Source organism: Lissotriton vulgaris, unplaced genomic scaffold (assembly GCF_964263255.1).
Source record: "Lissotriton vulgaris unplaced genomic scaffold, aLisVul1.2 SCAFFOLD_4785, whole genome shotgun sequence".
NCBI classification, from domain to species: domain Eukaryota; kingdom Metazoa; phylum Chordata; class Amphibia; order Caudata; family Salamandridae; genus Lissotriton; species Lissotriton vulgaris.
This window is the reverse complement of record NW_028243144.1, coordinates 1-16,342: the sequence shown is the minus strand read 5'-3', so window position 1 is coordinate 16,342 and position 16,342 is coordinate 1. Positions and strand designations below refer to the sequence as shown.

Below are 16,342 nucleotides of genomic sequence, written 5' to 3'. Positions count from 1 at the left end.
AATTACCACCAACTTGAAGTTGGTGGTAATTTGCGATTCCTTATGGACAATTAGAAATTTGCATTTAAGAAATCGCAAATTTTGAGATTCCTTAAATGCAATCGCAAAATAAGGAATCGCAAATTTGTGATTCCTTATTTTGAACTGAAATTTGCTACATACATACCATTTTGCTCAAATGAGTTCGCAAACGCCGAAGTTCGGAGAAGTTCGGCGTTTGCGAACCCATTTGAGCTTCATACATCTGGACCTATGTCCTTTGGAGGGTTTGAGGCACCCTATATGGGATGTGTACTGATTAGCGTTCAAATAATTTGAAATCTATTATTACTGTGCAATGTTTTTTAATTCGAAACTTAAATCCTCAATATAAACTAGGTTGTTCTTGATGTAACCACTGCTGACAACTGTTTTGCTCTCGCTTTTAGTATCACAAAGGTTTCTCGAGGTTGGGAATAGCAACAAACACTGCTGTTCACTAGACTGAATAGATGTATCAAACCAATGGCAGAAACTGAGGATCACAGGAGACCTGAGTGTTGTTTTTTTTTTTTAAATAGCCGATGTTCCTTAAAGAAACCCATGCTCTCCATTTGAGAAATCATAGCCAGGATCTTCCAGTGGTTTCATTTAAACACTGCCTGCACACCCTGCGGTCACCAAACATGTGGGCATATTACCAAGGATTAGCGATATTTATCGCTAACTAGGCTTAGCAACGATTTTTTATCGCTAAGCATCGCCGGAAATTATCGCTGAGATAACGCGCTATTAGCTATGTTTATCTCCAAAGCGATAATTTTTCCGGCGATAGCGTGAATATCGCTGAGAATACAGCGATATTCACGCATTAGCGACTAAATGTTCTTAGCCATGTTATCCACCTCCCATTGGATAACATGGCTAAGAACTGGTCTGGGCAGGTGTTAGTTTTTGGCCATATTTGTGCTTAGCGCGAATATTGCCATTGCTAAGCCTGCCTTACTAATAGGTGTTAGCGACGTTAGCCACTGCTTTCAGTCGCTAACGGGTTGGGAACGCCCACTTTGCATGTCATTAGCGATAATTATCGCTAACATGCAAAGAGGGCCCCAAACCGCTCGCTATCACCTACAAGCTGTCGCTAACTGCTGTTGGCGACAGCTTGCTAATAGGGCGATAGAATTTTCACTGCTTAGCGGCCGAAAACGGCTGCTAAAGCGGCGAAAATTGCCTATCGCCCCCCTTGATAATATGCCCCATGGTTCCCAAATGGGAAGGTGTTCAAGAGGATGGTTTCTCCATTGTGAACCAGTTACCACAACCTTTTGAATAGTTGCCAACTGTCCTACCCTTTGATACTCACCATGCTGAACTAAGGGAGTCACCCTGGTCGCACGTTTACCTAATTGCAGCTTGGTATGGGTTCAATACATATCAAGGAGCCATTTGCCATTGCAGATCCTTTGAGTTTACTAATCACATGGTTTGCGACCACAAATAGCTTTGTACATCTGTCCCTTAGAGCTTTACGAAAACATTGCTGTAATACCATCACTCAGTAACTATGTTACCCATTACATGTGTAGACCTACTAATTGCTCTAGCTGCGTTTCTGCAAGTTTTTCCACATTCAAAGGAACAATATTTCTGTTGTTTCAAGGGCGTGGCTTTTAAATGCGAGAAGATGACGTTCTTCTTACCACTTAAAGTACGAACAGGATGAAACATAATGTGTCTTTACATGAGCTATGTAGAATCAACTTACTTCCAGTGGTTTGCAACCCGGATGCGCTTCTTTGAATTTACTCTTGGGGCAATCGGTTTCACTGTACGTATATTTGATTACATACTTCGTTCCAGCCACCACCTGTATTTATTACACACAGAAAATGTACATTATTTATTACATGTATGCATAAAAAATACACCCAAGAGAGCATGAAAAAGCACTGCAAACGCACAGATGGTGAAGGTGATTTATGAATAATGTTTGTCCATAGAAGCAGGCTGCCTCAATATACAGCTGTTTCCATTCAAAAAGAGACCTGAACTGGTAGGCGTGCTCTACATGAGTGAATAAGGAAACTAGCAGAAGGTAAAGGAAAATTAGCAAGTTCTTAAAAATATATAGGTTACCCAACATTGGCTTCCATGGGCCCGATTCACAGAAGTAACTTAAGACAAAATCCTAAACTTACTACTCATTTTGGTATTCACAGAAGGCACTTACTCATTTCGGTATACACAGCAGTTAGGAGTCCTAACTTTAGGACTCTTAAATGCCTTCTGTGAATACCGAAAGTCTTAAAGTTAGGATTTTTCTCAGTTTAGGAGTAGTAAAGTTAGGACTCCTAACTTTAGGACTCCTAAATGCCTTCTGTGAATACCAAAAGTCTTAAAGTTAGGATTGTTCTCAGTTTAGGAGTCCTAAAGTTAGGAGTCCTAACTTTACTATTCCTAAACTGAGAAAAATCCTAACTTTAAGACTTTCGGTATTCACAGAAGGCATTTAGGAGTCCTAAAGTTAGGACTCCTAACTTCTGTGAATACCGAAATGAGTAAGTGCCTTCTGTGAATACCAAAATGAGTAAGTGCATTCTGTGAATACCACAATGGTAGTAAATTTAGGATTTTGTCTTAAGTTAGTTCTGTGAATAGGGCCCCTTGTCTCTAAAGAGGTGATACATTGCCTTTCAAAACACTGATGCTACTTATGCAAGTCCAAACGGCATCCTCATAAACTGAAACACTTGTAATGGAGTGAGAAACATGATAAGTGGTCTAGAGACTTTAAATAATTTGATTTGATGGTATGCACTGTGAAAATCAAGTGTATCGTACACTGTGGCTCCATCAAGCAATGGCAAGAATTTATTGACCTTTGGTAGGAGTTGGCTGTCAATTGTGATACAGGCATTGACAACACACTTGGGCATGATGTATTATTTAGTAAGGAGTCGTCCTCTGCCAGGGCGATGGTGTAAATTACTCTGTCAATCTGACTGAGGGGCTGGCAGACAAATTTTAAAATGTCCAGTGGCCCACCCGACATTTCAAGTATTAACAGGAACTGCTGTCACAACAATTCCTATCTATGTATTATAACGTTGCTGATAGTTCCAGCAAACATGACGGAACTGTATGTCAAATTAAAAAAAATTCTATTTTTTAAAAGAAAATACCAATGTGGTCTTTTCTATTTGAAAATTAAAAAAACAATGTTCAGCTCACCATGCAAGTTTCCTGTGTTCTGTGTTCAGTGATATTGACAGGCATTGAAAAACACATTACACATTACTCGCTAATATATGTATTCACTAAGATACACTTAATAAGGCAGATATCCAATCATTTAAAAAAAAAAAACATCCATTAAGACAATAATTTAAACAAATATTCTTCCATCGACCTTAACATACATATATAAAACATATTTATTTATCTGAAAGACACACATTCACTGGATGGTGTCATCAGTGATGTCATGAGTGATGTCACTGACCATGTCATGAGTGATGTAATATGTGATGTCATCAGCAGTGCATTACACGTGCAAGTTATAGTGAGTCCAACTAACTATAACGTGGAAATTTCAATGGTTTTATGTCAGTAAAATTTCCAGGTAACTATAACTGGTGTGAAACCTATGGTTTTTTCAGTGAATTTGATAGGTTTTTTAAATGCTAATTCCTAACTATAACTGGTGTGAAACCTATGGTTTTTTCAGTGAATTTCATAGGTTTTTTATATGCTAATTCCTTTCTATATCGAGTTTCTAACCTTTTTTTTTTTTTACAATTTGCTGTTTTTTTGTAAGTATTCATTTTTTTTTATATATAATTTTTTTCTTTTGCGCTCTGGGTGCGCGCTCCGGGAAGCTTTCAGCTAAGCTCTCCAGTATGCTTTCCGGTGAGCTCACCTGAAAGCGCACCCAGAGCGCTACTGTCGTTCGTGAAAAAAAATATGAATGAAAAGTTAATAATAATGCAAAACATTTCGTACCATACAAATAAAATCAGGTTTTTTTTATAAGGAAAACGATTATGCATTTCTGTAAAAGTTTGATGACGTCACTTCGGCGCGCAACGTAAGTGCCCTCGGAAGCGCCTACGTTCGCGCCGCGTAAACGCACCCAGAAGCGCCTACGATCGTGCCACGTTTGCGCCCCGGAAGCGCCTACGATCGCGCTGCGTAAACGCACCCGGAAGTGCTCCGGAGCGCGCAGCGTAAACGCGTCGGGTCATGTGACCCTAAAATAACACTTTTCATTGGTTGCTAACAGTTTTTTTACAAAGAATGAAATCCCCACCCATTTCCTTCACTTCTTCTTTCACTTTTGTGACTGAAAGACCTGTTTTTTGCTCCTGGATCTTTCTTGATTTACCATGGCTGCCAGAGAATCTAGCAGTGAGGATGAACCTGATTTCATCAATGAAGAGCCTCCTACCCCAAAGGTGAAGGAACATTTTATATGGAAATGTTTTAAGATTCCAGCTGACCAGAAGAAGGTGAATGCTCCAAAAGTGGAGTGCAGGATCTGCAAACAGGTCCTGTCACGGGGTGACCCAAAAAAAAATACTCATTTGGGAACTTCACGATGATCCGGCATGTGGAGAGGAGGCACCCCCAGAATTATGCCCGGGAAAGTGTCAGGGCTCTGGCACAAGAGGTTCCCAGTGATGGGGCCTCTACATCAACCGGAGGAGCAACTTCTTCTGGGAGAGGGCAATCGCAGGAGCAGGTGCCAAACATTCAACCTGCTTTTAACCATGGTGTCCTCAGATGCAGATACTGCAATCAACTGCTTACCTTTGGAGAACAAAGTGTCCAGCTCATGGTTCGAGCATTAGAAAACCATTGCTGCCCTTTCCACCCCTATTTTTTTTTGTTCTTTTTGCTCCTGTTGAGCAGTTTGCATTCCCTGTTTTTGTTCCTGTTTTGAAAAAAGAAGAAAACCAAAAGTTCTTTTCAGAACTACCTCCAATTCTCATCAAAGAGCTATATTCTTAAAAAAATGAAGAGTAAGTGAAATATAGTGCATTGATAATTGAAAGGAGAATGAGTAAGAAAGAACAGAAAGGTATGAGAGGAAAAAAGAAGTGAAGTAGGAGGACTGAAAGAAGGTGAGTGTTAGAAAAGAAAGTTATGAGAAGAAGAGTGAATATGGGGAATGTTGATATTCAAAGAAAATGTTGAAAAGGAGGGGTGTGGAAGGGTAAGAAAAGATGCATTGCTGGAGTTGAAGGTAGAAGGCCTCATTTATGAAGCCATGCGTCACTTTAACGCCACCAAAGCATCACTTTTTGTGACACAACATTCCAATAAAAAATGCACCTTATTTATTCATATTTACAAAGTGGTGTTTCTTGGTAAATACATCACTTTGTAAACCCCTGTGCCACATTATTCCTACGTCAGGTGTAATGTATGCAAAAGGGACGTATTGACGCAAGAAAGGGTCGTAGAGGTGACACAGTGAATAAACTGGAGGCCTCATTTCTGAAAAGTGACGCATCGCTACGTGAAAACAGCGATGCGTCACTTTTCTGGACGCACTCCTTATGACATTCCAGATATGTCATATTTAATTTATGACTAATCAATTCGCAAGGAGTTACAGATATGCCAGTATTTCTGACGTATCTGTAACCACAAAAGTAACGCATTGCTGGAGTGCGTCACAAAAGTGACGCAACTCCAGTAATGTGTCCTTTCACATGGAAAAAGCACCATGTGAAAGGTCTGCTGTGAAGCAGACGCAATATTTTGACGCAACAGCATCCTAAAAGTGACGCAGTGAAATCTCAAAGATTTCACTGCGTCGCTATTACAAAGCTTTTTGCTGTAAATACGTCACTTTGTAAACCCCTGTGCCACATTATTCCTATGTCAGGTGTAATGTATGCAAAAGGGACGTATTGACGCAAGAAAGGGTCGTAGAGGTGACACAGTGAATAAACTGGAGGCCTCATTTCTGAAAAGTGACGCATCGCTACGTGAAAACAACGATGCGTCACTTTTCTGGGCGTACTCCTTATGACATTCCAGATATGTCATATTTAATTTATGACTAATCAATTCGCAAGGAGTTACAGATATGTCAGTATTTCTGACGTATCTGTAAAGACAAAAGTAACGCATTGCTGGAGTGCGTCACAAAAGTGACGCAACTCCAGTAATGTGTCCTTTCACATGGAAAAAGCACCATGTGAAAGGTCTGCTGTGAAGCAGGCGCAAGATTTTAACGCAACAGCATCCTAAAAGTGACGCAGTGAAATCTCAAAGATTTCACTGCGTCGCTATTACAAAGCTTTTTGCGGGGGAACACCCCCTCTGCATACATTATACCTGACGCAGATATAATGTGGCGCAGGATTTTAAAAAGTGACCCATCTACCTAGATGCGTCACTTTTTAAATATAGCGCAAAGAGGCGCATTTTTTTACACCACTGGTGCGATGCGTCACTTTTCTGTGACTGGCAGCGCAAGGCCTTCATAAATATGGTCCTGGATTTTCCCGTGCTTCGCTCCCCGGTGCGCTACCCGGAGCACGTACCAGGCGCTTCCCCCGCGCAAATCGAAAAAAAAAAAAAATTTAATGCCCCGCAGGACCCTATTTTAGCCCCCACATCAAACCTAGGGGGTCAGAGGGGGTCTACTCTGCCCCCTTATGGTCATTTGCCCCTTTTTTTTTCAAACCCCTTGTGTCTCGATTTTACCGAGACACAAGATGGCGGCCGCTCCAGACTGTTTAGAATGTTTACAGACACCCAAGAGCCAATCAGCTTTCTGCGCGCAAGTCACGTGTCGCGCCTGGAGCGCTCTCCGGTGCGCGCACCGGAGAGCGCCTATAGATATATATATTTTTTTGAACCTAAATTGCTCAAAATCCACTGGAGCACATATCTTGAGACATAGCAAAGGCACATCGGGCTACCAGTCCTTACAATTTTGCCAAGTTTGGTGTAAATCCATTCAGCCGTTCGGGCTAAAAGTGAAATCGACCGCCCTATGGAAATTAACATGGGGAAACCGCATTTTGGGACCCCCCTTTTATCTCGGCCCCCGCTTGACGTATCCCCCCCCAAACTTTCAGGGAAGGACCGGAGCTCGACGAGGCCATTTTCAGGAAATTTTCAGGCAGATTCGTCAACCGGTGCCAAAGTTATTCCAAATAGAATTTTGAGATTTAACATTGAAAAAAATCCTAACTATAATTACCTACTGGCGACCGCCAGTAGGTAATACATAATATATATATATATATATATATATATATATATATATATATATATATATATATATATATATATATATTAGTGGCCTGGAGATTCTGGAGTCTGCTTCGGCATTGCGTGTTTCCACATGTTCCTGATTTCTCCAGACCCGCCGGCGGTCCGAGTTGCTGCAGCGATACAGCGAGACATTGTTCTCAGCCAGGGCGGGTTGTATGCACCTCCCGCTCACGCTACACTTGTGCTTGGACTAAAGGTTTTGGAGGTCCTGGGGACCCGAGGCAAGACTGTCTGTTTCCTTTTGCGGGTAACGCTTTGCAGAGCTCCACTCCCACAGCGATTCCACAAACCGTCCCCCAGCATTACTTACCTAGGAGCCACTGTTGCATCCTGGGCATTGGAGTCCTTTGATTGCCTCGGACCCTTAACACTTACACCTGTGATGCTTTGGCTGAGGGGCGGAGCTGTCATTCTCACCTATCCGGTGCGGAGTGGTGCACTTTAAACTGCAGAGCGGTAGGACTCCCGTTTTCACCACCGCAGGCGCTGAAGAGGCCACACCGGCCGAAATGCATACGCCATCAAATTGGGAATAAATTGTTTTGCCTTACCCCGCTGAGGTTCCTGCCTTTCTTTCACAAGAGGGACTGCTTTTTTCATATGTCACGCGTTCTTCCAGAGGCGCGTTTCAGGAGCCCCCCCAATATAAGTGGCCTGGAGATTCTGGAGTCTGCTTCGGCATTGCGTGTTTCCACATGTTCCTGATTTCTCCAGACCCGCCGGCGGTCCGAGTTGCTGCAGCGATACAGCGAGACATTGTTCTCAGCCAGGGCGGGTTGTATGCACCTCCCGCTCACGCTACACTTGTGCTTGGACTAAAGGTTTTGGAGGTCCTGGGGACCCGAGGCAAGACTGTCTGTTTCCTTTTGCGGGTAACGCTTTGCAGAGCTCCACTCCCACAGCGATTCCACAAACCGTCCCCCAGCATTACTTACCTAGGAGCCACTGTTGCATCCTGGGCATTGGAGTCCTTTGATTGCCTCGGACCCTTAACACTTACACCTGTGATACTTTGGCTGAGGGGCGGAGCTGTCATTCTCACCTATCCGGTGCGGAGTGGTGCACTTTAAACTGCAGAGCGGTAGGACTCCCGTTTTCACCACCGCAGGCGCTGAAGAGGCCACACCGGCCGAAATGCATACGCCATCAAATTGGGAATAAATTGTTTTGCCTTACCCCGCTGAGGTTCCTGCCTTTCTTTCACAAGAGGGACTGCTTTTTTCATATATATATATATATATATATGTATATATATATATATTCACTGAAAAAAACATAGCTTTCAGGCCCGTTATAGTTAGGCATTAGCATTTAAAAAACCTTTGAAATTCAAATTATCAGCAGTGCATTGCGGGGCCGCGAGTTATAGTTAGCTGAACTAACTATAACAGCTGAATTTCTCTAGTTTTGTACAAGTGAAATGTCAAACTAACTATACCTATGGTTTTTTCAATTAATTTCTAAGGTTTTTTAAATGCTAATTCCTAACTATAACGGGCCTGAAACCTAGGGGTTTTTTCAGTGAATTTCGGAATATTTAATTGTATTGGGATTTCCAGGAGGATCTGCAGTTATTTGGATCCACAAGTTGCCTCATTGTTTGATGTTTTTGTGTTGTTAATTTGTGTTTTTGTAAAAAAGTACTGTTTTTCCACTACTGTTGACTACTGGACTTCATGACCTGGTGCACACCCATTTCAGATACAACATTCTTGGATCTGGAGAACAGAGGCTGAAGGCAACAACCGGGGTTGGGGTTGGTTGCGCAGGAAGAGTACGAATTGGGACGAGTGTGTGGTGCGGATACAGGGGCCCGCCGTTCCTTTTGTGGACATGCTTCCAAAACATGTGTGAGTATGTTTATTATGGCTGGCTGTGAGACTCCTCCGACTCTGTCAATTGTTGGTTTGAAGGTACCAGAGGCTAACAGATGCAGCACAGCCAGCAGCTTTGTCTGCAGAGGGATGTTGGTTGTCAGCTGTGTTGGTACCCTCAACCTGTGAGCAATGTGGCAATGTGCACCAACTTGAGAAGGGAATGATAATTCTTTTGCCACTTTAGCTGCACTAAACTGCCGATAACTTGGTGATAAGTCCTCACTGTTGGGTTATAGGGTGGCTCTAAAACGAACCCTTGTGTTTATTTGGAGTTTGTTGTAGCTACATGCAAATCACAAGAAAACATTTTTTAAAAAGCTGAATAAACAAGAAAAGTGGGCAGGGTACAAACACCCTGACCCCCAAGGCCTGCTCAGGGGATCCCATGGGGCCACCAGGGCCAAATTTTTTAAATTTTTTTTTTAAACGGCTGGGTGTGCGAATCCGGACGAAAAAAAACAATGGGGCATATTCTCAAGGACTTATCGGCAAGTTTTCTGCACTTTAGCACAGAAAAAGTGGCAAAAGAATTATCGTTACATTCTCAACCTAGTGCAAACTGTGGATATCGCCAGTTTCCCAGTGATAGCTTCCGCAAAAAACACCGCCACGGATGAGAGTGGCATCTAAAGCTAATGATATGTAGAGTAGCCGTCCCGAACAACAAAACATGAAAACACCACCCGATATTTTTAACGAACAGTAAATTCTGCGATGTGATCTAAAAACAGGCAATAAGATGCGTTAGCATTAGGAATTTAACACCTGCCTTTTACTGGTGTAAAGCAGGATGACTACCTACAGTATGAAAGGGAGCCAAGCCAGAGCCACATCTGAAGACTCACACATGTCATGGAGCTACCGATCATGCAGCTCGGACACCCAAGAGGGCCACAACACCCACCGCCACCACCCACAAAACCCCCCGACTACCACCGTGGCAGTGCAGAACAGGACAGCGGATGTTGCGAGAATGGCATGGCCCCTCAGCCACACAATATGTATGAAGGAGGCAAGTCACCCATGAATAAGAATGCACATAATTCCAAGTGTGGCGGTGATGTGCTGGACAGACCTCACTATGCAGAGCACTGACCTCTCCATATGGACATATACTGCTGGGGCTTGTAGTGTTGTGGACAGTGGACGCAACCATGTTACCTCAGACAGTGGGGAAGATCTCATTCATGTAGCTGTGTCGTCTCTCCTGTAAGTGTAAGCAATGTGGGCTGGTCTGACGTACGCCACTCCAGCGTAGGACTGTGAATAAATAGGCCAGCGCTCTGGGCGCGGTTCACTTCCGGGAATGCCAACGCATCTGCCAGGGCGGTGGCCCTCACCCTGCCATGAGGCCGCCGCTGTGACCACCAGCCTTCTCAACCTAGGCCCCATGCGAACCCAGCGGCACCGCGCAGTTATGTCTGTGCTAACTACTGCAGGGCTCACACGTCAGATTGAGTCGCAATTGCAGATGACGCAGTCCAATAGGCAAAACACAGTGCTCCCAGTGCTGCCCGCCCGGACCACGCATCATCGTTGGGTGCGCACATACTGAGTGATTCAGGTGCCACTAACTCAATGCACCACAAGTCACCGCCACGTGGCCTTTTTGAGGCAGAATTCATTAAGCAAAATACATTGCTCCCAGTGCCACCCTCCCGGACCATGCATCATCGCTGGCTATGCACACGCTGAGTGCTTCAGGCGCCACTAACTCAGTGCACCATAAGTCAATGACGCGTGGCCTTATTGAGGCAGAATTAATTAGGCAAAAGACATTACTCCCAGTGCAGCCCGCACGGACCACGCATCATTGCTGTCTGAGAACACGCTGAGTGCTTCAGGTGCGACTAACTCTGTACAGCTCAAGTCAATGCCACATGGCTGTGGGACCTTGCTAACCACTGCCTTCGGCCTACACTGCAGATAGCAGGGCTCACAATTCAGAGTGAGTCGCGATTGCAGATGATGCAGTCCAGTAGGCAACAGACATTGCTACCAGTGTGGCCAGCCCGGACCACGCATCATCACTGGTTGCGCACACGCTGAGTGCTTCAGGTGCCACTAACTCTGTGCAGCTCAAGTCAACGCCATATGGCTGTGTGTCCATGCTGACCGCTGCCTCCGGCCCACACTGTGGTCAGCAGGGCCCCTCAATTCAAGGTTTGTGCTGATGCAAATTGTGTAAGAGAGTATAATTGGTTAAGAAGACAGTATGCTCCCAAACTGTGCAGCTCAAATCAATGCCACGTGGCTGTGGTCACTTGCTGACCGCTGCCTCCGACCTACACTGCGGACCACAGGGCTCACAATTCAGATCGAGTGGCGATTGCAGATGATGCAGTCCAGTAGGCAACAGACATTTCTACCAGTGCGGCCCTCCCAGACCACGCATCATCGATGGCTTACACACACTGAGTGCTTCAGGTGCCACTAACTCAGTGCACCACAAGTCACTGCGACGTGGCCTTATTGAGGCAGAATTCATTAGGAAAGAGACATTGCTACAAGTGCGGCCCGCCCATACCACGCATCATCGCTGGCTGCGCACACGCTGAGTGCTTCAGGTGCAACTAACTCTGGGCAGCTCAAGTCAACACCACATGGCTGTGGGCCCTTGCTGACCGCTGCCTCCGGCCTACACTGCGGTCAGCAGGGCTCAAAATTCAAATTCAGTCTTGGTTCATTAATTGCAGAGTCGCTGGCTGCGCACATGCTGAGTGCTTCAGGTGCCACTAACTCTGTGCAGCTCAAGTCAACGCCATGTGGCTGTGGGCCCTTCCTGACCACTGCCTCCGGCCTACACTGCGGTCAGCAGGTCTCACAAATATCCAATCCAATCCTGACCTGTAAGATTATGCCATCATCGCTGGCTGCGCACATGCTGACCCCTTCGGGTGCTACTAACCCTGTGCATCACAACTCATGGACCCTATATGATTGACTTTCGTGCTGTAGACACCGGAAGCAACAATGTCACCTCAGGCAGCAGGAATATCCAAAAGGGACATTAACATTTTCTTCACATGAGCACGCTCATCTCTAGTGCCCCTACCTTAGTGCACCACAAGTTATTGACCCTTTATGATTGAATCTCTGTGTGTAATCTGATGATCACTGTTGTAGTTGTTGCCAGCACCAACCATTCCCTGAGGGCTGGCTTACACTCACCCCACGCGCAGCCAGCAGAGTCGTCACTGGACATGTGACCCTGGTAATAAAAAGGGGCTGGGTGCACGTGCCCGTAACCAGTTTCACTATCTATCTAACTATGTCGGTGTATTCATTATGTATGCATGATGGCCCCGGGCCCTCCCACATTACATTGTGCTGTGGACAGCAGACACAACCAAGTTACCTCTGGCAGTGGGGAATACCTCGGTTATGTAGCTTTGTCATCCCCTTGGAAGCGTAAGGAGAGTGGGCAGTGCCGGCATACGACAGAACAGCATAGTGGTGTGCAGAATTTGCCCCGGGCTCTGGCCGTGGTTCAGTTCTGGAATCGACAAGGAAGTAACCAATGCGTATGTCTGTGTTTTAGTGTCAGCGTCACCTAGCACAAATTCGACAATGTTGCAATGTAGCATGCACCCGGAGCGGGGGCTGGCACGAAGGGAGAAATGTAGGAGCGCAAGACTGCTCGGGGTCTTGGCTCATACATGCCAAGTGTTGTGTGTATCTGTATTACCGCAGCATGAGCACATGCCTAGCCCCACTCACAGCGCAACTTCACCAGGCATGAACTCCACCTCTGTGTCCGCCCTATCCTTACCATAGGCCTACACTCACGTGGCCGCCCTCCTTCAACGGCCAACATCAGTGTCATTGTCAGGCTTGTGGACATGCGCATAAAAGCATGAAAATTATGTTCTGTAGGGGTGTAAGTGATACAATCGTGCAGCGCACACAAGTAAAAAGGCTCGGAGGGAGGGAGGACCAGTTGAGAGACAACGTAACACACAGTGATGCCGCACATTTGCCACATGCAAGACATGACAAACATGAATCCCAAAGTCGCACACATCCTACCCCACCCCCAACAAGGCACATCACACTGCCTGAATGCAATCAGATGACAAACTAACATTAGGGTTGAAAGCTCCCTTGTCTGAACTATCAGGCGGGAGCACATCTATTGGTTACACTTAATAACCCATAGCAACCTACTTCTACCCCAATTCTTCTTAATGTCAGTTTCCTTAGTAACAGTTCGTGGAACATTCAACTAAACTGACAGGTCACAAGTTCACCATATTTTGAAGTTCACCACACAATGTTGCAAATGCAAACAGCAGGTGTGGTTGATTTTGCAAAATATGGCCTTATCCTTTCTACTGTACATTTCAAACAAGAAAGTAAAATGCACCCTTTTTTTGAATGTACAAATTTCTTAAACAGCCAATCAATTCTCTTCTTCCTTAAAAACAGCATCTTGTCCACCATTTTAGATACCTCTCATTCTACCCACTGACTACTTCAGCTACAGACATCTTTTCATTACTTCCAGTCATCCCTTCAAGATGCTTTCCGTGTGGATTGTTGGGCACAGCTATGTTTTCTGGTGTAAAAGGTATGCTGGATGCTGAGGTATTGACAAAGACCTAGCTTTGCAAAATGTAGACATTACATGGATTGGACAGAGAGGATTAAAGTGGCATCAATGAATGCCTTTAGTTAAAACGTTTTGCATCTCCAACCCCCTGACCTCATGATTGTGCACTGTGGTGGCAATTACCCTGGCACCTTGACTGGGGTAGGTCTGGAAATGCTAATGAAGGACACCTTTGCAGAATTGATGTTGCTTTTCCCCCAACTGTCTTTGTATACTCTAACATATGCCAAAGACAGAAATTGAACTGGTCCAATCAATTTTTTCCTCAGATTGAGAAAGCTAGAAAAAATGTCAATAAAGCTGTTTCTGCTTACCTCAGAAACCATAGGATGGGCCCGATCTATAACAACAATCTATGCTTCCATATGGATGGCATCTACAGAAGTGATGGGGTACACCCAACAACCTAAAGCTCTGCATCCACACTTACATGTAGCTACAACAATCTCCCAATGAAAACAAGGGCTCTTTTTTTAGAGCTACCCAATAACCCAACATATAACCAAGCTTTTTAAAAAAAAATCGCAATTATTTTTGCTTGGAGCCGCGCACCCATCACGTTCACACTAGGGGGCCACGCAGAGCACTGTGCTCGATTGGCGATTTCAAACTTTGGCAAAAAAAATTGTCTACTTTTATTCATTTATATTCGCCCCGGAACGCCATCCCCCGGGGCATGGCCTATTCTTTCATATTTTTTATTTAAAAAGCAGGGGGACTCCCTCCCGGGCCATTGTTGGCCCCGGGGACCCCATCCCCATGGATGTTTGTTGGGGACTGTGGGGGGAGCCCCAATGCCCCTACTGTCCCGCCGGCTCCCCACCTCCTGCGGGAGCCAGTATTGCTTTTGAGCAACCCTTCCCAAAAGCAATCCTGCTTTGCTTCGTTGAAGCAAGAACAGGTTTCCCTGCTCTCGCTTCAACGAAGCAAAGCAGTGTTTGGTATGACAGCCGCCCTGCCATAGCAAACAGCAGTGTTCCGGGGTGGGCACCCCGGGACCCTGCAGTAGCCGGCCCTGGGGGGTAGCGGTCCCTAGGGTCACTATGGGCTCCAGGAGGGGGCCGCGCAGTCCCCCTTCCAACATTACTAAAGCCCGGGGGAGGTGGTGATACCCAGGGCTTGGGGTCCGTAACGGACCCCCGAATTTCAACTTTAAGTGCCCCGGGGAGGTGGTGGTACCTGAGGCATTTGGAGAGGGACTCTGTCCCCCCACACACACAATTTTTATTTTACAACAGAGCCCCGGGGAGGTGGTGGTCCCAGGGGCTTCTGGGGGACCGCTTGTCAAACAGCAGTATATTATCAAAGCCCCAGGGAGGTGGTGGTCCCAGAGTCAGTGTGTGGAGTGTGCGACCCCCCACACTTTTTTTGCTTCAGCCCTGAGAAGGTTATGTTATGTTATGTTATTTGTACTTATAAAGCGCACTGCTACCCTGAGGTGTCTTGGCGCTGAGTACTGGTTACCTGGGAAATAATGAGCTGTTATTGAGAGAAGAACCAAGTTTTCAAACCCTTGCGAAAGGAAATAAGATCTGGAGCATTTCTTAGTTGGAACGGGAGTTCATTCCATGCTTTAGAGGCACAGTGAAGAAAACTTCTACTTCCCCAATTGTTTTTTTTAAACATGGATGTCTGAACTAATTTAGAGGAAATAGGAAGTCTTACAGCAGGTAAGAACTACCCTAAGCACTCTGGATGAACTACGAAGTGCGTGGCCGTAGGTTAACTACAAGTAAATAACGTGATGTTCAAAGTTTCATGAATATTTTATTCATCAAGGTGGTTTTCAGTGAATCCAAATACCGATTTTCATTGGCACATATTTCTTCATATGATTAAACTTCTGATAAGAAATCCATAGCAATTCATGGCATATATTCAAAATAAGGTAAAATGGAAACCCCGATGCATTTCGTGCTAGAGTAGCACTTCTTCAGGGGGATATATTTCTAAAAGGAAAAGAGATGAAACACGCTGTAGATTGTTGCTGAACAAGAACGTGAAAGCACAAAGGTGTATACAAAAACGGACTTAGAAAAGGTGAATGTGAAGGAACGTCAAAAGAACGCAATAAAGTCATAGCAAATGTGAGGAAACTACTCGAAAGAGACAAGGTGTATAGTTCGTTCAGGAACCGGTGAAATCATGCATGGAAAAAACGAAGATCAGCAAAAGAATAGTAGGCGATCCTGGTAGTGTACTGTGGCTATCACGGTGGAGATACGTCAAAGAATTGTGACTGCATCGGAATAAATGGAAATTACACCGTGTTGTCAAGAAGACGGAGAAACCGCCACCTAAACCGCAGAAAAACGAGAATTATGGAGACTTACCCATCACCAAGAACGGGCATGTGAAACGGTGGAATCACAGTGGTGGGTCCGAGTCGTAACCCGGAAGACGCCGAGTGTGTGCACAAGCTACCGTAAAAAAAGAAGAAAAAAGATAGAGGTAGGACTCGCGGACGCGAGGTGTACCACGAATAGGTGTGAGCGGGAAATCCGTTACGCTCGCGGATTTTGCGGATTTTTGGGAAATCCGCAATCCGCGAAGTTTGCGGATTTCCCGCAAAATC

General features: G+C 45.1%; 1 protein-coding gene across 1 annotated transcript in view; it reads right to left on the bottom strand.

Annotated features, from left to right (window-relative positions):
* Positions 1–1,849, bottom strand: part of LOC147668692 (T-kininogen 2-like) — a gene marked incomplete at its 5' end in the record, with an annotated part of 106,583 nt that extends 104,734 nt beyond the window's left edge. Inside the window, one exon of the mRNA XM_086948509.1 lies at positions 1,748–1,849. Coding sequence (XP_086804635.1) covers positions 1,748–1,849 — 102 coding nt within the window. The remainder of the gene's footprint in view (positions 1–1,747) is intronic.
* Positions 1,850–16,342: the final 14,493 nt, after the last annotated feature.